The 25687-nt window shown below is 41.4% G+C and overlaps 1 protein-coding gene across 1 annotated transcript in view; it reads left to right on the top strand.

Moving 5' to 3' along the window:
* LOC144607576 (vasoactive intestinal polypeptide receptor-like) overlaps positions 1 to 25687 on the top strand; it is a 67715-nt gene that overhangs the window by 15868 nt on the left and 26160 nt on the right. Inside the window, exons 2-5 of the mRNA XM_078424487.1 lie at positions 13195 to 13297; positions 14774 to 14881; positions 23291 to 23394; positions 24963 to 25060. Coding sequence (XP_078280613.1) covers positions 13195 to 13297; positions 14774 to 14881; positions 23291 to 23394; positions 24963 to 25060 — 413 coding nt within the window. The remainder of the gene's footprint in view (positions 1 to 13194; positions 13298 to 14773; positions 14882 to 23290; positions 23395 to 24962; positions 25061 to 25687) is intronic.

Raw genomic sequence — 25687 nt, 5'->3', positions numbered from 1 at the left:
GACCCAAGTAGCAAAGAGAAACCACTCGTAGTCGAAAATGGAAGGGTGATCAGTAAATGAGGGGGAACTGTATGTACCATAGAAATTCAGTTGTTTTTGCTCTATGTTAATGATTGAAAACATATGACATTCAAGTTTGCGAACATCACTTTGACAGAAAAAGAAAATTAACCCTTATGGAAGTAAATGAGGAAAGTTTAACACCATTGCATAGCCTGTAATGTAGTAACAAGGGAGTTGATAAGAAGGATATTACTGATAAGATAATAACAGTATTCATTTATAGGCTCTGGTGAGGCCAACATTTATTAAACCCCCCCCCCCCATAATGACCTTTGTGAAAATCAGGGTGAACCACTTTCATGAATCGCTGCAGTCCTTCTGGTGTGCTCCTACAATGCAGTTGGGTTGGGAGCTTCAGGATTTTGATCCTTATGACAATATAATATCCAAGTCGGCATGGTGTGTGATTCGAAAGGCGACACACAAGTTGCAGTGTTTGCATGCACCTGTTGCCCCTAACTATCTTGATGCCCCTTGCTGCATTTTGGGGAGGTGCTGTCAAAGTGGCCTCTGTAAGTAAGAGTGGTGCATTTTGAGAATGGTACAGAGTGGAGACACCATTTGCTGGAGCTGGAGGGACGAATGTGCAGAGTAAGAGATAGCGTGCCAACCAAGTGGGAGGAGGCAGAAGGTGCTGCTATTGTACGTTAATTGTAGATGCTTCAACTCTTGTCAGAGATGGCCATTGCCTGGCACTTTTATCACATGCTAGCCCATGCCTGAGTGTTGGCAAGCTCCTGTTGCCTCATTTACTCGGGGGTGGTGAATGTAATTCAACAATGTACAACTATCAGCAAGCTTCCCCACTTCTGAGCTTGTGCAAGATAGGACGTTGATGAAGCGGCAGATAATTGATAGGAGCAGAATTAGGCCATTCAGCCCATCAAGTCTACTCCATTCAATCATGACTGTTCTATCTTTTCCCTCTCAACCCCATTCTCCTGCCTTCTCCCTATAACCCCTGACATGTACTAATCAAGAATCTATCTATCTATGCCTGAAGAATATCCATTGACTTGCCCCCCCATACCTTTCTGTGGCAATGAATTCCACAGTGATGATAGTTGGACAGAGGACATTGCCCCCCCACCCCCCCCCCCCCCCCCCCCCACCCCCCACAAGGAAATCCCAGCATCTTGTCCTGGGACTGGAAATAACTGATCTCTAATAGCCCTCTTTCTTTAGGAAAGTTATGATGCAAAACAATTGGATGCTTTCCACTCCATGGCCCTTGGCATCAATTTTATCAGATGCCTTTCGTGGCACACAAGGACAAATGCTGCCTTGACATTCATTCCCCCCCTCAGTTCTGCAATTCAGCTCTTGGTTTCACATTTTCATGATGCTAGGTGGCCCTGATGAGACCTAAACTGAGTATTGCCGAGTAGATTATTGATGAATAAGTGATTAGCAACAACATCACCCATCACTTTACTGATGAGTGAGTGGAGACAGATTGTATGATAGTTAGCAAATTGAATTTATCCAGCTTTTTGATGAATAGGAATTTTCCACACTGCTGATTAAATGTCATTGTAACTTACTTAAACAGCCTAGCTCGAGGCATAGCTACATCTAGAGCAGAGATCTTCAGTGCTAATGTTGCTAGTCCCTTAAACCTTTGCTTGTTCCAGAGCTGTCTGACAAAATGTTGATATTATATGAAGTGAACCAAGCTAGTTGGGGATTGGTTTCTGTGATGATGGGGATATCGGGAGAAACCAAGATGTAAAGTTAACTAATTTGTTTCTTTCTCCACACGGACTGCCTGCTGGTAGTTTTAGCATTGCCATGGAATCATAGATTGATAGAATGTGGAAACAGGCCCTTCGACCCAACTTGTCCACACCGGCTAGCATGTCCCAGATACACTAGTCCCCATCTGCCTGTGTTTGGCCCATATCCCTCCAATCCATGTACCTGTCTAACTGTTTCTTAAATGTTGGGATAGTCCCTGACTCAATAGACTACCACCTCTGGCAGCCTGTTCCATACACCCACCACCCTTTGTGTGAAAATGTTATCCCTCTGATACCTATTAAATCTTTTCCTCTTCACCTTAAACCTAAGTCCTCTGATCCTCAATTGCTTTATATTTTTCTATTTTTCTGTTCTTAACACGAGAGCCACACCATAATGAACCCCAGGGTGAAAGAGTCATGGATTTAATAGGACCTATTAGTAGCTTAATAGATTCCAACCTCGCCATTTGTTGCTTCTGACAGCTAGAATGTGAAGTAATTGGAGTACAATTGGCAGGACAGTTGACATTTTGAAAATGTAATTAAAAGTAAGTTAGAAGAGTTATTTTTAGGATAAGAAAGAAGACCGTCGGGGTGTGGTGAAATGGGATGTGAGGCCAGAGCAGTATAATGAATGATCCCACTACCGGTTGCACAGCCAGTAGAGCTTCAGAGCTCCAATGACCCGGGTTCAATCCTGATCCCTGATGCACTGTGTGGCTTTTGCACATTCTCCTAGTGACCATGTGAGGTGTCCTCCCATATCCCAGTCATGTGTAGGTAGGTAGGTTCATTGGCCATTGTGAATTGCCCCTGATGTGCAGATTCTAAAAGATGAGGATGAGAATGTGGAGAAAATAAAAATTGGGATTGATGTAGGGTTAGTGTAACTAGATCTGTTGAAGTGGCTGTGTGGTTAGTGTAACTAGTGTAACTAGATCTTGGGTGGATGTCATAAAACAAGGGTTTCAACTGATGGGCAAAAGGGTTGGGCCACATTGAGGTGCTCAGTGGAAGAGAAGGGTACAGAGTAATGTGCGACTGTTGGTTAAGATAGCTACCCTGTACATCTCTCTCCACATGTGCTGACTGGCCTGAGTGTTAATAACATTTTAACCTCCAATTTCCGTGCGGCATAAAGGCACACACCCGTCCTACACAGGAGAACATTATTGCAGCCAGGGCTGCTTGTATGTTGGAGTCTGTGCATTCCATTCACCTGGGCTCAAGTTGATTGAAGAACCCCGGGTGTTGACATTGGGGAGTATCCAACTGGAGAAGCTCCCATCAAACAAAGTGCAAGGCCATGGGTGTTCCCTTATTCCAGCCATGTCTTGCCAGCCTTGTGTTTATTTGTTCATGAGTTGTAGAAGCAGAATGAGGCCATTTGGCTCATCAAGTCCACTCTGCCATTCATTTATGGCTGATCTATCTTTCCCTCTCAACCCCATTTTCCTGCCTTCTCCCCATAAACCTCTGACACCCCTAATAATCAAGAATTTATCAACTTTAAAAATATACATTGATCTGGCATCTGCAGCCTTCTGTGGCAGGTAGGTAGGAAATGACTGAGAACAAAGCTGTGAAGAGTTGGTGAAAATTGTTCCCATTTCCAACCGACATGGCCATCTCAACATGATTCATTTGGATTGATGTTGGGAACCGAGACCTAGTCTGTGTACAATCGGATTGATTTATCGAATGAATGAATACTTTATTGTCACGTGTGAGAAGTCTCTGTGAAATTCTTTGCTTGCATACCCAAGGTATGCAAATAGTCACCTCATAAGGGCACTGACAAAGTTACAAAGTATACACAGTATTCATGCCAGGTCTCCCTTTGTTCTCCCCACCCCCCACCACCCCTATACCGGGTCCCCATTGCCGATTGTTCTTCCCCCTCCCTCACGGCGGCCCCCTACACCGAGTCCTCCATTGTCCGTTCCCTTGTTCATAAGTTACAGGAGCAGAATTAGGCCATTAGGCCCACCAAGTCCAATCCACCATTCATTTATGGCTGATCTATCTTTCCCTCTCAACCCCATTTTCCTGCCTTGGAAGTGGCATCAGACTTCCAAACCAGGAGAGAACCATCAACTTTCTGATGTTTATATATTTAATTGACTCCATTGAATGAGCACTTTGACTCCATTACGTAACTCACCCAATGTTTGTTTTCTGGTGGAAGGTGAGCATTCTGCGAACAACGTTCAGTGCAAGACGAGTGTATTAAGGTCTTTGTTACATTCATTTTTTCTTCCATATTAATACACAATTCGTCGGAACAAGTCTTTTTGTTTTCAGAGTGTCAGTTGTTAAACTGCTCCTCTTGGAGGATCACACCACAGTCTAATCGAGGTCCTGCAGAATGGGTGGGAGGGAAGAATGTGCACATTCAGCTGCACAGGGATTTTTCAATGTCTCATTTGGGGAGATGTTTTTGTTTTGTTATTACTTGTTGTGTTTGTTCTTTTGTTTTAAAGGCACACTCCTTATATTACCACAAGGCACGGTTAAAAGGACGGCTGCAAATAAAGTAGTTTACTGATTATATCATGAGTGGTGATATTAAAATAAATATGATTTCATGGAATGTTAGAGGTCTTAGGAAGATAGTGAAATTAAAGCAAGTAATGTCTAGGCTGAATCAGCTACAAACAAAGCTAGCTTTCATTCAAGAAACTCATTTACTTTCTGGTGAATTCATCCCTTTAAGAAGGAGATGGCCGGGTCAAGTCATATCCGCTTCATATTCCTCTTAAGCAAGAGGAGTTGCAATAAGTGCACAAATCTCTTCCACTACGGATTTATAAAACCATACAGGATCCAGCAGGCAGATTTGTAATCATCCAGGGCTCATTACTAAATCAAGAAATAAATTTAGTAAGTGTATATGGCCCTAATAGCGACGATACAATTATTTATAATAATCTGTTTCTTACTTTATCAACATTACATGGTTTCATCTGTATAGCAGGAGACTTTAAGTGTACTCTTAATCCAAAATTGGATAAATCCTCAGGCGTGGATACTTCTCATCTGCAGTGTCGGAAAATAATACAACAGTTTATGTGTGAGTTGAACCTTTGTGATATTTGGAGATATAAAAATCCTTCAAGGCGGGAATATTCATGTCACTCTGCTACTCATAATCCCTATTCACGCATAGATTATTTTCTCATTTCTAAACCAATGATAACGATTCAGTGTATAAAAGTATTGTCATTTCAGATCATGCTTTACTACTAGTTAATTATACAGTTAGGACAGCTAGTAGAGGCCTTGCTGTGTGGCGATTAAGCCCACGATGGTTACATGATTAAAAATTCCTCGAATTTGTTGGAAAAAATATTGATACTTATTTCCAACTGAATACAACTCAAACTTCAGAATCAACTAGATGGGAGGCATTTAAAGCCTATATTCAAGTGGCAAATGATCAGTTATACAAGTAGCAGTTCAAATAAACAACATCTGAAATTGACAGAGTTAGAAAAAGATATTAAAGAACTTGAGATAGAAATTAATCTTTACGATATAAAAGAGACCAGACAGAAATTGGCAATTCTCTGAGCACAGTACAACGAATTGTTCACAAATAAAGCAGCATCCAGCCTAATGAAACTGAAACAGACATTTTATGATCAAGGAGAGAAGGCAGGGAAGCTATTGGCCTGGCGTATAAGATCATTGCAAAATGAAAGATCAATTTTGGAAATTGAATCTGAGGAAGGGACACCAATAATAAATCCACAAGAAATGAACAATATTTTTCAATCATACTATTCAAAACTCTATACATCAGATGGTCCAGCCATCTCACAGACCCTCCACTACTTCCTAGACCAGTTAGAGATACCTGTTCTAGAAGAAGGAGCTAAAGAAGAGCTTAATTCTCCAGTTGTACTATCAGAACTGTCAGAGGCCATTGTCAGTATGAAAGGTGGAAAGGCATCAGGGCCAGACGGTATACCTATTGATAATTATAAAAAGTTTAAGGACAAGCTACTCATCCCATTATTAGACATGTTCGAAGAATCGGTTGGAAAGGGTGAGCTGACACCTTCACTACGGAGTGCACTTATAACTTTAATATTAAAGCCAGGAAAGCCCTCCACAAAGTGTGAATCCTTTCGCCCTATCTCTTTAATTAACTCCAATGTGAAAATAATAGCAAAGGTTCTTGCACGGACGCTTGAGAAACACCTGCCATCTATTGTTGCTCTAGATCAAAACGGTTTTATTTAAGGAAGACAGGGCTTCCATAATATACGTAGAGTGGTGAATATTATACACGCAAAGAAAGAGGCCCCAGACCTTGATGCTGGTGGGACTTGATGCTGAAAAAGCCTTTGACAGGGTCAAACATGAATACCTATTTGAAGTGCTTAATTGTTTTGGAATTGGCAGTTACTTCCTCAATTGGATCAAAATCTTATATTATGATTCAAGGGCTTCAGTAATGACCAATTATATGGTATCAGAACAGTTTACTCTCTTCAGAGGCACACGGCAAGGGTACCCCCTGTCACCTCTACTTTTTGTTCTGGCCATTGAGCCTTTAGCTATTGGAATTAGAAGCAACAGCGGGATAGCTGGTATTAAAATTAATGATATTGAGAATAAAATAGGAATGTACGCGGATGACATTGTACTTTTTTTAACGGATCTGAAACAATCTATACCTAATTTACTAGATTTAATTGAAACATATGGAAGTTTTTCAGGTTATAAAGTTAATGCATCTAAATCTACGATCCTATTTCTTAAAAGTTCTGAAAGACTAACCCCTCCGCTACATACTCCTTTCAGAAATGTTTTGGAACGTTTTACATATCTTGGAGTAAAAATCACTCCAACAATAGAATTCATTGAGCCCACTAACTATAATCCGGTGGTTGACTCAGTGATAGAATCTATTAACAGATGGAAATCCTTACCATTATCCATGATTGGACGTATTAATGTTCTCAAAATGTACATCCTTCCTAAGTTCCTTTACCTCTTTCAGACCATCCTGCTGGCTCCCCTTTTTAATTTTTTTACTAGAATGAAAAAGCTTTTTCGTAACTATATTTGGAACAGTAGACGTTCAAGGCTTCGCTTAACCCTGTTGCACTTACTGTATGACAGAGGTGGGTTAAAACCCCCTAACCTCCAGGGATACTATTGGGCGGCCCAGCTGAGGGCAGCCTCTTTTTGGTTTGAGCTTGAGTCACCCCTACATTGGATAAGGATGGAGGAGGCCACAACTTCTAAAATTCCTTCAAATCTTTATCTATATTCAGCAAATATATCCACACTGAAAAAATACACTTTAAATCCCTTTGTAAAAAACACACTGATAATGTGGCATGAAGTGTTAAATTATCTGGGGGAAAATCCTCCTCTATCCCAATTTTCACCAATCTGGCGAAATAGAAACTTTACGCCAGGCACTAATGACTTGGGTTTTAAGATATGGGCAGACAAGTGTATTAGTAAAATCTCAGATTTATATAATAATGATATTCTTTTAAGTTTCAATGAAGTAAAACAAAAATTCGGACTTGACTCAAAACATTTTTTTAAGTATCTCCAGATTAGAAACTTCATAACAAAGACGCAAAGTTCACTAGGTCTGCCAACTCAAAACTCTTTAGAAAAGGCGGCTTTAAACCATCATGAGGCAGGTGGCCAAATCTCACGGTTTTACCAAATTATTATAGCTACAGCAAAGGAATCTTCAGAAGATAAAAGGCTTGCGTGGTGTTCAGATCTTGATGAAGAAATTACTGTAGAAGAATGGCAGGATATATGTTTACAATCTTAAGTCCAAACAATAAATACGCAGTTCAAATTACTCCAGTACAAATGGATAATGAGACTATATATTACTCCTGTTTTACTGCATCGCATTAACCCTAATACACCTGATCTGTGTATCAAATGTGGTGTACATGAGGGTAGCTTGTTTCATGGGCTTTGGGAATGCCCCATCATCCAAGAGTACTGGAAGAAGATAATAACAACTTTTTCTATTGCCACAAAAGAGAAGCTTCCACTCTGTCGTAAACTTTGTATTTTCGGGTGTTTTCCAGCAAGCTGTAAACTTAACAATACAGATAAGAAGATGGTTATATTTTGTCTGCTTGAAGCTAAATATAAAATTGCTTTGTCATGGAAATCGGTTTATAGACCAAACAAGCAAAGTTGGGTTGTTGGGTTACTGCAGTGTTTTGCTTTGGAGAAACTTACATATATAGTTAAGGGGAAATACGACACTTTTGAAAAGATTTGGGGCTCGTTTATGAAATTTCTGGAGGGGAAAGATTTTACTGAGGCCTTATAGTGAACTGCTGACTGTCTTTATTTTAATTTTGATTATTGTCTGGTTAGGTTATTAAAGATGGGAGCAGTAAATATATATATATTTATATATATATATATATATAAAAACATGTACAATAGCAGAAACGTGCCTTACTTCCTTTATATTTAAAGTGCCTTTAGGTGCCTAAAAGTGATCTTGTTGTTGATGTGCCTTGTTATGTTATGTTATTTTATGTTATGTCAAATGTTTTTGTATGCTATTTGAAAAAGCAATAAAAATAATATTTAATTAAAAAAAAGACTACTGAACGAATGTGCCAAACCCTGTTTTTCTAGAGTGGTGAAAAACTCACATCATAACAAGGTTCCATTCTCTCATCCCCAAAGCTTGTTCTTGCCTTGTTCTCCCTGATATTGTGGTGTTTGATTGTTAACTGCGAGGAGGAAAAGAAATGATAGACTTCTCAGGTCAAGACCCTGCGTCAGGACTTTGGACCCTGCTCTTATAAATTGCAGGTCTGGTAATCTACAAAGTCAGGGCACTAGAACCAGGATGGACACAGTGCTTCAGTGCAAACTCCAACTTCATAGTTCATAAAAATATGTAGCGCATTGCCTGCTGATTGCCTATTCTGCTCAGTCAGTATCCTACTCGAATAACAAAACCTGCATTATTGCAGACACCATGGAAACATAGTGCCCCTGTACGTGTGAACAGAGAGTGCCAACCTTACCTCCACATATTCTGCAAGCAGGTACCTGTTACTGAAATTACAAATCCACACATGGAATTTGCTTCCAATAAAATAGTGTGACTTAAATTTACTATGTAAAATAAATTTAACACGGGGAACAGAGTCTGCTCAATGATCCAGGAGTGAGTTGTGAATTGCAAGGCAAGAGGCAATCGTGATTTTTCCAATAAGTAGACATAAATGCGCCTGGTTTCACAAAATACCTCGGTGTGATGGAGGGATCAGGCCATGGAAGGGAAGGGTAGATAGAGTTCAGCACAGGCTTCAGTGGTGGTAATTTGGAGTGAGGTGTACCTGTGGCTCAGTGGAACGTGGATTGGTTTAGTGGTGGTCATATTCCGTGAGCTTCCCACATACCTCATTGTCTTCTCCATCGATCCCTTTGTGTATTTGTGCTTCCCACGGCAAGCAGCTCCCTTTTAATAACCATACCTCTTTTTGCATGAAGAATTCACTCCAAAATTCCTTGTTGAATGTATTGCTATCTTATTATACTTTTGGCCCTAGTTTTAGATTCTCGCGTAGGAAAATAATTTTCCTTTGTCCTGCAAATCCAATCCAACCCATGATTTAATGAATTTTGTTAGATCTTCACTTAGCTGCCTCTTTTCTGGTGGAAATTGTCACCAGTCCTCCCTGGTGATTATAACCTTTCATCATCTTTAACAGGTTTCACTTCTGCACTGTCTACCTTTATTACAGATGTGGAAGATTAGAACCATGTTCAGTGTTCTAAATAGTGTCTAACCCAAGTACAACAGAGGTTTAACAGAAGTCTACTTGTTTCTAATTCCACAGAGATGAACTCCATTTGCATTGTTATAGCCTTGTTATTTGTAAACCTTTATCCATCAACTCTTTGCTCCAATTAGATCATTTAGAAAGCGTGTTAGGCCACACTACCTCTGCCATTTCCGTTTTGCAGGTTTATTAACATCCGTAGTATATTTTGTTACAATCTTTCTCTGTTTTGTGGTTGAATTGTTTGTGTGATTCCAAATCCCTATTGAATACCAGCCCAAATAAATAATTTTAAACACCTCTTCCTGTTTTATGATTGATAAATTCAATCCTTGCACTCGTGTCCAGCTCCATTAAGTTCCTCTTTTCATCACCTGCCTGTACAATACTTTAACAAAGGCCTTTGGAAAATCCAGATTCATTACATTTTGCATGTTGACCTTTTCTATCCTTTATTGTCATTCCTTCAAAGAATTCAATACGTTTATGGAAGTTTTGATGTTTCTTCTTCCTTTGCTAGATTCTTTATCACTTCAGTTTCTGGAGAATTTCTCTGTTCTATCTTTGATTGTGGTTTCCATTATCTTTCCTCCCACTTATGTGGAGCAAATGAGTCTATTGTTCCCTGGACTTTCTCACGTCTTTAAACAAATTAAAACTCACATCAGTTAGTATAAAAGCTATGCCATGCCTTATGAATACCTAATAGTCCTTCTGCTAACCCATCCCTTGATTTTTTTTTAACCATGCAACAATTTTGCTTTCCCTAAATTCAGCTAGTTTGTCAGTTATCTTCCTACCTTAAATATTTGATACATTTAAAACTTTTTCTAACCTCACCTGCACGCTATCCAGGCAAGATATACCATACATAAGTACATCAGGTAGTGCAAAATGGAAAATACACAAAGTGCAGAATATAGTGTTCCAACTACAGATAAAAAGCAGATTTTTAAAAGTGCAAGAGTTGCAACGAGGTAAATGGGGAAGGTCAGGAATACATCCCTAGCATGTGAGAGATCTGTTCAAGAGTCTATTAACAGCAGAAAATAAGCTGTACGAAGCTGGTGTCGCTTGTTTTCAAGCTTTCATATCTTCTCGACGGGAGAGGGCAGATGAGCGATTGATTGTGGTGTGAGTGGTCCTTGATTATACCAGCTGCTTTCTCAAGGCAACATGAAATATAGATCGAGTCAATTATGGGGGAGTTTGGTTTGTGTGATGGACTGAGCTACTTTATTCAATTTCTTGCTGTCTTGGGCAGTTGCCAAACCAAGCTTTGACGTATCCAGATAGGATGCTTTCTATTATGCATCTGTAGAAATAGCCATTGGAGTCAAGCCAAGTTACCTTAACCTTCTGGCGAAGTAGAGGAGTTGATGTGCATTCTTGGCCATGGCGTCAATGTGGTTAGACCAGGACAAAATGTCAGTGATATTTATATCCAGGAACTTGGCATAGGTCTGAAGAAGGATCTCGACCCGAAAGGTCACCTATTCCTTCTATCCAGAGATGCTGCTTGTCCCACTGAGTTACCCCAGCTTTTTGTGTCTATCTATAGGGATAATCAACATAGCCTTGTACTCAGGAAATTGTGTTGTATGAGTTTCTTTGAGTTTCTTCTGAAGAGATAGCCAAGAGAATTGATGAGAGCATTGGTAGACATTGTCTACGTGGACTTCAGCAGGGCCTTTGACAAGGACCTGGTTGGGGTTAAAGGGTTGTAATGGAGCATTGTTTTCAGGTTGGAAGCCCATGACCAGTGGTGTGCCACTGGGATTGATGCTGGGCCCTCTGTTTGTCATTTATATTAATGATTTGAATGAGAATATAGGTGGCATGAAAAATAAGTTTATGGATGACACAAAAATTGGTGGATAGTGAAGAAGGTTGTCTAAGGTTATAACAGGATCCAAATCATCTGGGAAAGTGAGTAAATAAATGGCAGATGGAATTTACCTCGAACAAGTGCAAAGTTATATTTGATGGGTTGGTAAACTGGGCAGGGCATATGCAGTGAATAGCAGGACCCTGGGAAATGTTGTTGAATAGAGAAACCAAGAGGTACAAGTACATAGTTCCTTAAAAGTTGTGGACAGAATGGTGAAGAAAGCATGTTTCAAGCTTGGCTTCATCGGTTGGGGCATTGAGTGCAAGAGTTGGGACGTTATGTTGCAGCTGCATAAAACATTGATGAGACTGCACTTGAAGTATTGTGTGCAGTTCTGGTCAGCATAATAGAAGAAGCCTGAGAAAAGGTTTGGCCATGTTATAAGGAGGAGCCGGGACTATTTCCACTGGAGAGCAGGAGCTGAGAAGCTGCCTCTACTTCACTGAAGTCGCAACTTGTGCCGCATAGACCTCTGGGGTTAATGTCTGTTAAGGCACAGGACGTTGTACACAACATTACAGAGTTAAGAACCGAAATATCTAGTGGAGAATCCTTGCAGGTCAAGCTGCATTTGTGGAGGCAAAAGATAGTTGATGTTTTGGGTCGAGAACCTACATCCATCCTGATGTGGGGTTTTGACCCAAATCATAGACTATTCCTTTGTCACCGCACATGCTCATTAACCCACTGAGTTCCTCCAGCAGTTTGTTTGTGCTCCAGATTCCAGCATCTACAGTCTCTTGTGATTCCAATAGAGAGTTAAGCTTTAGTTCTTCAAACCCACATAGAAATTATTTGTTGAGAGTTCTTGCTGCTCTGGAAGATTCTTAAGTAACACCTCAAAATGGGAGGAAAGAACTGCAGATGCTGGTTTAAATCAAAGATAGACACAAAATGCTGGAGTAACTCAGCGGGACAGGCAACATCTCTGGAGAGAAGGAATGGGTGATGTTCCGGGTCGAGACCCTTCAGTCTGAAGAATGCTGGAGTAACTCAGCGGGACAGGCAGCTTCTCTGGAGAGAAGGAATGGGTGATGTTTCAGACCGAAGAAGGGTCTCGACCCAAAACGTCACCCATTCCTTCTCTCCAGAGATGCTGCCTGTCCCACCGAGTTAGTCCAGCATTTTGTGTCTAACCTCAATGGTATTTCAGTTGTGCAGCCCAGTGAGGCATGAATTGACACCAAGTTATTGGCAGATGGGCAGGTTAGCATCCTGGGTGTTGGTGTGAAAGATGGGTTGCTGGAGCCTAGATGAACCCTGCATCTCAGATGACCTGGACGATGTGCATCACTTTAACAACATTGCTTCAGTCTCCCTCCTCTCCCTCCAAAGGCATTGTCCTCTCAGGCTGGTCCCTTTCAAACTTTGCTGCAGCAAACTTGCACCATCACAAATTCCACACAATGTACACCACGGCGACCAATACTTAGAAGATGTTCAACTGGATTTGCTGCACAAACTTTGTGACTGTAAGTGTGTATCAGAGAGTGGCTATTCTGTTAGTTTGTTCCAACGAGACAATCTCTGAAACATTCCAACGGTGCTACCTCAGAAATATATTCAATTGTGTTTGTCATTGAGAGATCAACTTTGTTTAACGACAGCAGCAGTAAAGTTAGTGTTTCAACCTTGCATAAATCACACAACTTAAGGATACGTCAGCAAACACCCTGAATTTGTTCTTCAGGCAGTGATGATCCATCCCGACTGTGAGCTTTTATTGGCGATCCAGCTGGCAGAGGAGTCTTGTCTTTCCGATGTTTCAACCTTCCTTCTGGAGGAGGAGTCCGGTGAGTGAAATATCAAAGCAACAGAAATAACTTGTAACTGTGGGCTCCTTGGGGCTTTTCCGTACAGCAGGGTGGGATTGATCAGCCATGATCACATTGAATGGCGGTGCTGGCTCGAAGGGCCGAATGGCCTCCTCCTGCACCTATTGTCTATTGTTTATTGTCTATTGATTTGTTCTGAATATTTCACCACTTTCAATAGTCGCATCAACAGAGAAGTGAGTTACCCTGGGCTGCTCAGCGCCTGTTTATTGACATGGATGTGGAAATTACAGCATGACCTCTGCAAAAAGTGAGGTACTGACCATAAGGTTCATGCCATGAATGGATCTGCCCCATGGATTAGGGGACAGCATACAATGAGCTGGTCTTTACATCCCTTGTCAATTATATTTTCACCGTGCATGAAGTTCAGGAGTGAGGGAAGTGAGTTGCCACCCATTTAAAATAAATCATAATTGTCCTTCCTCAAGTTGGGAGCAAGACACAAAGTCATCAAAGAAGGTTGGCAAGAAGTTGGGAGAGGAAGGATACTGGGGGAATATGTAAGATTATCCACTTTGGGAAGCAGAATAAAAAAGCAAATTATTATTTAACCAGAGTGAAATTCCATAATATTGTGATGCAAAGAGATCGGGGCCTCCACAGTAAGTTAGTGTGTAGGTACAGTAAGTAATTAGGATGGCTAAAGTAATATTGGCTCTTATTGCATGGAGTATAGAGTATAAAGGTAAAGAAGTCTTGAAGCAACTTCACTGGATGCTGGAAAGACCACATCAGTAGTATTGCATACAATTTTGGCTGCATATTTAAGCAGTGATATACTTCTATTAGAGGCAGAAGAGATGAAGTTCACGGGGTAGATTCTTGAGTTGAAGGGTCTGTCTATAAAGAAAGGTCAAGCAGCTTCAACCTGAACATGTTCAGTGCTTCAAAGAATGAGAGGTGATCCTATTGAAATATAAGATTCTGCAAGAGATTACGGTGGGTGCTGAGAAGATATTTTCCCAGCAGCAGTAAGTATCCAGCATCAGAGAGCATCGTTTTGGAGTAATGAAAATTACCCACTTAAAATGGAGATGAGGGTGTATTTCTTCTTTGAGGGGGTTGTAAACCTTTGAGATTATTTTCCCCAGGGAGCTGTGGAGGTGAAGTCATCAAATGCATCCTCTACTGAGACTGACAGACATTTAAAGCACACAGTAGTAAAGAGGAGGGGGAAGGACACAGAAAAGTGGTGGAAATGCCATTGGATCAGCCATGGCAGTGAATGATGGAGCAGGCTGGAAAGATCCATCAGACTACTTCTATACCTGTCTCTTTTCTTTTTTCTCCCTTTATTTCAGATTGTTATAAATTTCCGTCTCTTATTCCCATGTTTTACCCGAGCCCACCTTTACCTTCTATTGTTTCCCAACCTTTTGCCCTACTCTTGCTTGGTATGCTGACTCTCATTCCTTCTCTCCCCTTCCACAGGGTGTCACTCCATGTGGGACAACCTATCCTGTTGGCCGGCGGCAGCGACTGACGCAACCGTGGTCCTCCCTTGTCCCAAGGTTCTGCTGCAGTATGCAGACCGAGCAGGTGAGCCACCTGTTTGGAGAGCAAGTGATAGTCCTTTGTTGTTGAGTTTAGTTTATTGGCACAGTTACTGAGGTACAGTGAAACATAGAAACATAGAAAGTAGGTGCAGGAGTAGGCCATTCGGCCCTTCAAGCCTGCACCACCATTCAATATGATCATGGCTGATCATCCAACTCAGTATCCCGTACCTGCCTTCTCTCCATACCCCCTGATCCCTTTAGCCACAAGGGCCACATCTAACTCCCTCTTAAATATAGCCAATGAACTGGCCTCAACTACCTTCTGTGGCAGAGAATTCCACAGATTCACCACTCTCTGTGTGAAAAAAAACTTTCTCATCTCGGTCCTAAAAGACTTCCCCCTTATCCTTAAACTGTGACCCCTTGTTCTGGACTTCCCCAACATCGGGAACAATCTTCCTGCATCTAGCCTCTCCAACCCCTTAAGAATTTTGTAAGTTTCTATAAGATCCCCCCTCAATCTTCTAAATTCCAGCGAGTACAAGCCGAGTCTATCCAGTCTTTCTTCTTTTGTTGCGTGCTCTCCAGTGGAAATACACGGTTACAATCAAGCCATCCACAGCACACAGATACATGATGCAGGGAATAGCGTGAATAACATTTGGTGCAAGATAAAGCCAGTAAAATCCGATCAAAGATAGTCCAAGAGTCTCCCATGAGGTAGACAGTAGTTCAGGACAGTAGTTGTACATTATGTGAATTGCAGACACTATTGATTATGGTGTGCAAATAGTTAGCTGAATTTGGAATGAGCATGTTACTCCAGATTGGGTCTTAAATGTTGAAACTCTAAATATTTGGGTGAATGGGTTGGGGGCCCTCTAGAGGAAAACCTCTGCTTTGCTGGGTCTCTTTTGTAGATCAGATTCATGTATAAAAAATAATTTCACTCAAGTTGCGTTAAGAATGAGGCAAGGTGCAATGGGCTGGGCCCTCCAGCCAAGACACATCCAATTTCCCCAGGCTGATGGAGTAGACTTTTGGAATGAACATCGTCAAATCAAGTCGAGTTTATTGTCACATGCACAAGTACGGGGAGGTGCAGATGCAATGAAAATATTGCATGCAGCAGCATCACAGGCACATAGACTCGGATGAAGCCAAAGGTTTAAAATTTCCCTTCAACTCTCCCTTTCTCTCATGTCCCTCAGCACCACAACCAGATAATCTCACTGAAGTCCTACATTTTTGTTTCGAGCCAACCCTATCATTTGTCTGGAGACTGACAAGCCTCCACTAAATATTTCTCCTCTTCCATTAATATTATTCCTCAAACCTATCACTTTGACAAAGCTTAGAATACTATCTCCTTATTTGGCTTAATACCAGTTCTGTCTTCTATGTGCCAATGAAGTTTGGGGATATTTTACTGTTATACTGTGTGATGGAAAATATGAATTATTGAGTTGTGATTTCATAACCTGACCAGTTCTATTGCATCATTGAACAGTGACCAGAGCTCTCAGGTGTTGGGATGACCTTTGGATTATCTCCCCATTTTCGGTTCTCTTTCGTTTGCCCTCGCTTGCTCTCTGTCTCTTTATCTATCTCCCTCTCATGCTCGGTCTCTTTATCTCTCCCCCTCCCTCTCTCTCTCTCCCTCTCTCTCTCTCTCTCTCTCTTGTTCACTCCCACTCACTCTCTCACTTTCACAATCTCTTGCTCTCTCCCTGGGACATAGGGTGTAGGTCCACAGAATCTTTGTTACACTCTGGCACCTCATTCAAGGAATAATTCCAATGTATGGGCCCTGACTATTGGGAGAATGTTCAGAAATATATGCCTCGCAGAACAGTCCCATCAAAACTGAAACTCCAAGTCCACATAATTTTGAAAAGGAAGATATTATTTTTTTTTAAAACAGCAATAAAGGTCCAGGTGTTATTTCACCATCATAACACGGTTCAAACAATCATTTCCAGGGTGGAGACGGAAGTGGGGAGGAGTTGTATTGAAAAAAACTATCATCCCAGCCATTCATTTAAAAAAATTCTGCAAGATATTTACACAGTGGTAGCTTCCACAGACTGAAATAATCAGATAATTGTAGTTCCCATTGCTTAAAACAAAATTATCATGACACCTGATGGAATTCCCCTCCTCTTGCCCAGAGCAGTGGTAAAGGTTCACCTGACCCTCATTTTAACACCTCACATGGAAGTAGACACAACCAACTGTACTGCACTCCCCCATTACCGCACTGGAAATGTTCAATGGTTGGCTCAATGGTTTCTTTATTGTCATGTGTACCAGGTACAGTGAAATACATTTTCTGCATACAGCTCAGCAAAACTATCCCCGTGCATAAGCACAATCAGTACAGTGTGCACAAAACAGCCCATTGAGTCAATATGCAAGATGTGCCATTTTGGCACCATTTGGTCACCGCAGCCGGTCACAAAGGTCAGTTGCATCCGTCACCTCCATTTCGGTCACCTCGCGATCCCATGTCCCTCTCTACGCCTGCCTCTCAGCCTCTTCTTTAGCGCTCAGATATTTGGGGTAAGGATTTGAGCCCATCTGAGACAGCTGTGAGAGGGATCACTACCAGCCATGCTGACACTGTTCACCAATGCTTCTCAGGCTAAAACAAAGCTGTGGGGACAGCCCTGCAATCTCCTGCCTCAGGATGCTCACATGCTGCTCAGTGACTGACAAAGGAACGCTCACGTTTCTGAAGAGACTTGGGAGCCCTCCAGTTTTATAACAATCTGGTATAAAAAATTAGGAGAAAATGAAACAAAATGGAATGTTTGTCTCTCAATACTTTAGGCTTGCCCACGGGACAATCTATTTATTAGTGACAAGTGGATGTATTTCTCAGAAGGAGCCACAAAAGGGTGGTCATTGCATCCTCAGTGCACTAGAGCGCCTGTGGTTACAGTGCTTTCAGTGGAACATCGGTATGCAAAGGCATAACCTTGCCATGGGTATTTGTAAATGAGTTGATTCTGACTGCTCGCTATGGCTTTAATTTCTGGTTGACATTTTGTTTTGTCCCTTGACAAAGTTTGTATTTATAAACTCTTCCTTTCAAAGGTGTTGCTGCTACGATTCGCGCAGAGTTAAACATTAAATAAACGAAACACCGCACATACCTAAAACCTCAAACTCATGGGGAATTTGCAATGAACACGACGTCATTACAAATTCCCAACAATGAGCTTTATTTACTGGGTGCTCCAGGATTTTTGCCCACAAACACCATCTTCCTTCTCAACAGCAATAGCTGAGAGTCGCCAGCTTACCAGATGAAACCCTGTATAAGATATTGGATGCCACTTTAGTGCAGTGCAGAGGGAGTCCAGGTCTGTTAAGAACATAGAGAGTACAGCACTGGAACAGGCTCATTGGCCCACAATGTCTGTGCCGACCATGATACAAAATTAAATTAACCCCATCAGCCTGCAGATGCTCCATAAGACTCCATTCCCTGCATATTCATGTGCCTATATAAATAACAAATGTTACTATCATATCTCCTTCTGTGAAAGCTGAAGATTAGCTGTGCAGCTTAAGATAACTGTACAGCACAATGTGGAAACTGCAGTATGACAGAGGTTAGGCTAGCTGCACAGCACAACAACCTTTAGGCATTTGTTGACGCGCATCAATATTCCTGATAAGCATTCATTGACGCACATCAATGTTCATTATAGGTATTCATTGACGTATCCCGATGTTTTGGGATGGGTATTCCTTGACGCACACTACCAGGTTCATGATATTGAAAATTAAATAAAGGATTAAATAGCATGTAGGTTTACTTGTATTAGTGTTATTGTGTTTGTATATTAATGTATTCTTATGGATGACAAGAAATTAGGGTCAAAATCTGTATAAAAAGTTGATCGTTCTGATTGGAATCTCATAGTACGGCAATAGACAATAGGTGCAGGAGGAGGCCATTCGGCCCTTCGAGCCTGCACCGCCATTCAATGTGATCATGGCTGATCATTCTCAATCAGTGGGCAATTGGGCCTGAGCTGCTGACCTTGTACACAAGTAAATAAAGTGTGTCTGGAAAAGGAATGCAAGTTGTCAGAGTCCAGTTGATCAGCGACAACACTTCCATCACTTCCTGTGGCAGTACATTCCAGGCACCCACCACTTTCGGTGTAAAAAACCCATTTCCTTTAAACTTCACCCCCCCCTCCTCATCTAAAAGCTATGCCCTCTAGTATTTGATATTTCCACGCTGGGTAAAATGTCCGGACTGTCTACCCTGTCTACGCCTCTAATAATTTCATAAACTTCTATTGACCTCTGAGGTTTGAGAGAAAACAATCTACATTTGTCAAACCTCTCCTTGTAACTAATGCCCTCTAATCAGGACCATCCTGGTGAATCTCTTCTGGGGTGACCAGAACTGCATACAATACTCAAAACGTAGCTGAATGAAAATGTTATGAAGGTGCAACATGACTTGCTGACATTTATACTCACTGCCCCATGCCCTATGACTTCCTCACTATTGTATCTACTTGCGTTGCCACTTTCAGGGAGCTATGGACTTGTAGCCCAAGAACATCAAAGTGGCAAAGGATCCTTCCATCTACCACATAGTTTCCACTTCGATTTAACCGGTCAAAATGCAACACTTGTTCAGATGCAACTGCATCTGGCATTTATTTCCCTGTAACTCCAACTGTTCCATATCCTGCTGTATACTTCAACAACCTCCTTCACTATTCACAACCCCACTTATTCTTGTGCCATCTGCAAACTTACTACTTAGCCCATCTACATTTTCGTCCAGGTCACTTTTACATATCAACAACATAGGTCCCAACACTAATCCCTGCAGAATACCCAAGTATTTAATTAGAATTTGATTTAGAAACATAGAAACATAGAAACATAGAAAATAGGTGCAGAAGGAGGCCATTCGGCCCTTCGAGCCAGCACCGCCATTTATTGTAATCATGGCTGATCGTCCCCAATCAATAACCCGTGCCTGCCTTTGATTCCACTAGCCCCTAGAGCTCTATCTAACTCTCTTAAATCCATAAATTTGAAATGGAGATCTGTGTTCTCCACTTGGGGAATGATCTGACACTAGCATTAAATACACCTTAAAGGCTCTGCCAGAAATGTACCCTTTTCACTGTATATTAGAAAGTGTGAGCAATAGGGTAAAGGAACTCAATATTTTTGACAGGTTCAAACAGATCCACCCTGATAATGTTAATATTGCTAGAACTACACCTTCCCTGATGGTCTGTGCTCAAGTCATTTCATTCATGCCTCTTGTTGTCACCTGAATGATTTCCTGGAAGCTCTATTCACAGTGGAGGAATTGATAATATTTTCAATCACTCTTTAATGCAACAGCCAATACTTGTAAAAGTATTAATTCATCACAGATAGCAAACACAGCAACCAGAGCAGAGGAAAAATTCAACATTCATTTCACAAGCAGGCAATTTACATTACTCATCTTCGTCTGTGAGTTTCTTTGGCACAGAGCTGGAGAAATGACAACTACAGCATGGAAACAGGCCTGTCCGGCCCTACAGAAACTTAACAGTAAAATGAATACCCAAACACTAACCTTGGGATCTTAAGGACCTAACCTCAGTAAGGAACTCTTGCACTTTCTTGTACTGATATAGATCTGTAATGTCCAAACTGGTCACAAATGGCTCCAAATTTGGTATTTAAGCCATCACCTGGTAGTCAGTCTGCAACCATTAGGTTTATGTTTATTGGTTTATTCCTGTTTTTACTTTTGGGGCCTGCTGGTTCAGATTACAAAATGAACGATAGAGAGGAAGTAAGTGCCATGTTATGGTTTCTGTCATAACCTCAGGGCTGCTGTTGCTTCTCCCTCGGCACTCCCTGAGGATCGAGAATAACTTGCACTCTCTCCAATTTTGTGGCTTCTGCAGAGGGCAATTTGGGAACCTTAGGCTCCACCACAGACGGAGGAGCAGAAGGAGCTGGGCATGGAGTTTATCATCAGATATACTGAGGGACAGAGCTTTTTTGTTGCATGCTATCCAGTCAGCAAAAAGACAATACATGATTGCAATCAAACCATCCACAATGTACAGGTGCAGTTCAGCCTAGTTTATTGTCATGTGCACCAAGATACAGTGAAATGCTTTTTTGTTGCTTGCTATCCAGTCAGCTGAAAGATTGTACATGATTACAATCAAGCCATCCACAGTGTACAGATTCAGGATAAAGGGAATAACGTTTCGTGTAAGATAAAGTCCAGTAAGGTACGATAAAAGATAGTCATGGGGGCAGTAGTTTGTGAGGTGATGCCCTCCTGTTTTTTGCTCCTTTGCTCCAACCTTTCTTCTCAATACCATTGTGAATGCACCTCCTCCATTTTAACTCATCATAAATCGGAGTTTCCCAGGAGATGTTGCATTTTCTGGGAAACGAGTCTGGCCAGGGGAAGGCTTGGGTTTCAGTGGAAGAGCATTTGGCGACATAAATTTTAAGATAAGGATAAGACTGCACCTTGAGGAAATGTACAAAATTGGGGTGAGACACCCATCTCATGACTAAGGCCTCTTACTGAATCTCATCAGCCTTTTCAATCTTCCTGCCAGCTTTGTGCACTTGGATATTCAACCTCTTTGCATTGGGAAGTTAGTAATTTTCTTTTCTACGGTTTCTGATTTGTGGAAAATTCCAGAAGTTCTTGCTTAAATCCTAAAATAAGTCTTCAAACTTCACAAATTAACCTCTGTGCTATGTTTTTTTTTCTTCATTCATTTCGTCAGTCCATGTCCTTTTGAACAGCCTATGTAACAGGCCTCCCTAAACCAGTGACAAACGTTGATACATAACTCTCTATGCCTTTATCACAGTCATTACTAAATAGGATAGAATTGTGAACACCATCTCACATTCAAAAAATGTTCCCTTAATCCCCAATCTTGCACAAAAAATCCCACAGCTCATAAATCAGTTGAACTGACTTCCAGGTAAACATTCTTGGCAAACACAACCCAATTTCAGGAAAAAACTAATCATTGCATTTGAAATAACAAATACTCCTCAGCGGTTAGGAGCATAGAAATTCTGAACAAAAGGTAAAAGCTTATTATTGCTGGCCTAATATTATAGTTTAAAGATTAGAAAAGATTTATGATGTCCTATGTGGATTTAACTGTCCTTACAAAGAGGCTTACGGCAAACAATGTGTCAAAATGACTAGGAAAATGTATCCAGTAAAATCAATTCTCATTGTGGAATGTTTCTGCTTATTAAACTGGCACATTCTAGGGAATGGATTATTCTTTGTACTTTGGCTCACCATCATCAGACCCAAGAACTGTAGACTCCTATGGCAAGATCTGCTCATTATACTTTTCCTTAAAAGAGTCGCCCTTGTCCAAAAGTTTCCATTTCCAGATAATGTTTCCAATTTATCTGCATTAAGAGTGAAGTCTTGGCTAATATATGCAATTTATGAAATGGGCCACAGCCCAATGAAATCGACTTGACAAGGCAACCATTGAGAGGGGAGACAGTTCTGTCTGACCTACCTTCAGACCTGGCGTTCCAAGGTTCAGTTTGGGATTGTCTGGCTGCCTGACTCCAGGTATATATTTAGACATAAAGCTTTTCTAGATCACAAAGAGGCACAAGATTTTTTTTTAAATGAATAGAACAGTAGAGTGATCGGTCTATGCTTCTGGTTTGTTGGAATTCACAGTGGAGAAGGAATGATTTGCTCTGGTGTGTCACCTGTCGCCATAATATCTCAAGATGCTTTGCACCCAATAAATCACAAAGAGGAGGAACTCAGCGGGACAGGCATCATCTGTGGAAGGAATGAATACTGCTCAATAATGTCACAGTTGTAACGTAGGGGAACATAGCAAAGCAAGATCCCATAAAACAATGATGATAAGGAATATGTCTCCTGGATTTTCTATTTTGTTTCAGATTTCAATATTGAAAATGTTACTTTGTATCGTGTCTTGTCTTACTGTAGGTGTGAGCAGTTCCTCAGCCTATAATTGATATGTGTTGAAGGAATCCCCCATCATTAGTCTGGGTGTTGTACCTTGATTGTGTATTGTGTATCTATGAATGTTTCAGTAGTCACCTCCTGGCTGGAATGGATGAACTTATTTATTTCTACAGTTCGGCCAAGGTGGCAAGTAACCCCATCAAAGATTCTCAATGGATTTTGCCTTGAATATGTCATTGACATCCCCTTGAGGATCACTCTCAAGCAGTGTTTCTCTCCTCTTCTCCTACAATACTAACGTTAAATATGAAAACATTATGGTTTTGGACGTCATCGAGGATAGCCCTCACTAACAAAACTATTCATCCTGGTTGCGGTGAATTCTAGGGCTTTGTCTTCACCAGTCAGTCATTGTGAATGACCGTTCTAATGGTATTACTCTTGCCCTAGGGAACGTGAGCAGACAGTGCACCGATGAAGGTTGGACTGACATGTTGTATTCTTACTCTATTGCATGTGGCATCAACATAAGCAACATGGAAGACGACATCAAGGTCGGTGCTTTTCCTTCCAGAATCGTACTCACTCCTTCCCTATCGTGTTCTGACACGCCACTTTTCACCATGGTATCATATCATATCATATACATACAGCCGGAAACAGGCCTTTTCGGCCCTCCAAGTCCGTGCCGCCCAGCGATCCCCGTACATTAACACTATCCTACACCCACTAGGGACAATTTTTACATTTACCCAGCCAATTAACCTACATACCTGTACGTCTTTGGAGTGTGGGAGGAAACCGAAGATCTCGGAGTAAACCCACGCAGGTCACGGGGAGAACGTACAAACTCCTTACAGTGCAGCACCCGTAGTCAGGATCGAACCCGCGTCTCCGGCGCTGCATTCGCTGTAAAGCGGCAACTCTACCGCTGCGCTACCGTGCCGCCCGGTATCTCAAGATGCTTTGCAACCAATGAAAACTACTTAAATCACAAAGTGTTGCAGTAACTCAGCGGGTCAGGCAGCATCCGTGGAAAGACTTGTTCACTGTCACCATTTTTATTTTTGTTTTTCCTTTGTAAAATGAATCACTATTTAAATCTTTATCCGTGGGAGAGGAACTCCATTTGGGGGCAGTTTTCAGCTGGCCTCCCCTGCTGGGATTTATGTTGCCATCAGGAAAGCTACTGCCCAGGGTATTTTTTACAAATTAGTTTCTGAGTGGTTTTTGTCTTTTCTGTATCCTAGAGGGACCCTGTTGGATGAAAGGGGTGCAAGGCATTTGAGGTGTTAATGAGATTGGGGAAGAGGCATTTCAAACCCGAACTAACCAGTGGGCAGGATGCAGTGGGAGCTGTTAGTGTTGAGTGACTCAAACACAAATTCTAAAGTGTTCTTTTAGAAATGTTCAGGATAGAGTGTTTGAGTACTTTAAAACGTTGTAAAAGTCACCAAGGGCTCAACAGATGACAGTGGATCAATGGTTCCCAAAACACTACACCACAGGATATCTGGATCAGTTGTAAACCTATTGATGGAGATTGATTAAATGATTTATTTATTTTTTGCGCAATCTTGGGGAAATTATCTAAAGAGCCCTATCAGACTCAAGAACCTAACACTTCTTTCATACCTTACCAGAGGTGCTGCCACAGACTGTACTCCACCTCACAGGGTTATTGCACGTCAGTATTCTGATTTGCACCACAATCTTCACAGTTTTACATTCATTGCTGTATTTATTGTTGTATTTATCATTACTGTTTACTGTTTTCTCCACGAGATTCATACATACAAGGCACGTCATTGTACCTTGGTGTACATGACCATAAACTAGTGCAAACAGAGAACTACAGATGCTGGTCAACACACAAATAGACACAAAGTGCTGGAGTAACTCAACAGGTCAGGATGCATTTGTGAAGAACATGGATAGGTGACGATTTGGATTCAGAGCCTTCTTCAGAAAAAGGATCTCTACCCAAAATGTCGCCTATCCATGTTCTCTAGGGTTGCTGCCCGACCTACTGAGTCACTCCAGCACTTTGTGTCGATTTGACTATAAAGTTACCTGAATCTGAATGCAGTTACGGCCTTAAAGTCATTATTTTATCATTCAGGGAATATTTCTGCAAGCTGTGAAGATCAGTTACACTGTTGGACACAGCCTATCTCTGCTGTCCCTGAGTGCTGCCGTAGTCATTCTGTGTCTCTTCAGGTAAGTGCTACTACTAATATTACAAGGCATTGTATTTGCAGAACCATAGAAATAGTTTGTCTTAATTTTATGGTTCATGTCAGGAAATAAACTATCACCCCATCCAGTCATATCATATCATCAACATACAGCCGGAAACAGGCCTTTTCGGCCCTCCAAGTCCGTGCCGCCCAGCGATCCCCGTACATTATCACTATCCTACACCCACTAGGGACAATTTTTACATTTACCCAGCCAATTAACCTACATACCTGTACGTCTTTGGAGTGTGGGAGGAAACCGAAGATCTCGGAGTAAACCCACGCAGGTCACGGGGAGAACGTACAAACTCCTTACAGTGCAGCACCCGTAGTCAGGATCGAACCTGAGTCTCCGGCGCTGCATTCGCTGTAAAGCAGCAACTCTACCGCTGCGCTACCGTGCCGCCCATTCATAGTCACTCGACACTCTCATTTTCTTCCTGTTTCCCACCCAAACTCACATTTCATTTACTCTTTGATACCCCACTTAGACTAATCAGACTGTTTCGCTAACTCCCATTACTCTAGAAACATAGAAACATGGAATCCCATTGAGATTTTACCTTGTATCTTTTTGGAATGAGGTGTGAACCCAAAACTCCAACTC

This window comes from Rhinoraja longicauda, chromosome 29, assembly GCF_053455715.1.
Source record: "Rhinoraja longicauda isolate Sanriku21f chromosome 29, sRhiLon1.1, whole genome shotgun sequence".
Lineage (NCBI taxonomy): Eukaryota > Metazoa > Chordata > Chondrichthyes > Rajiformes > Arhynchobatidae > Rhinoraja > Rhinoraja longicauda.
This window is presented reverse-complemented; position numbering and strand designations above follow the sequence as displayed.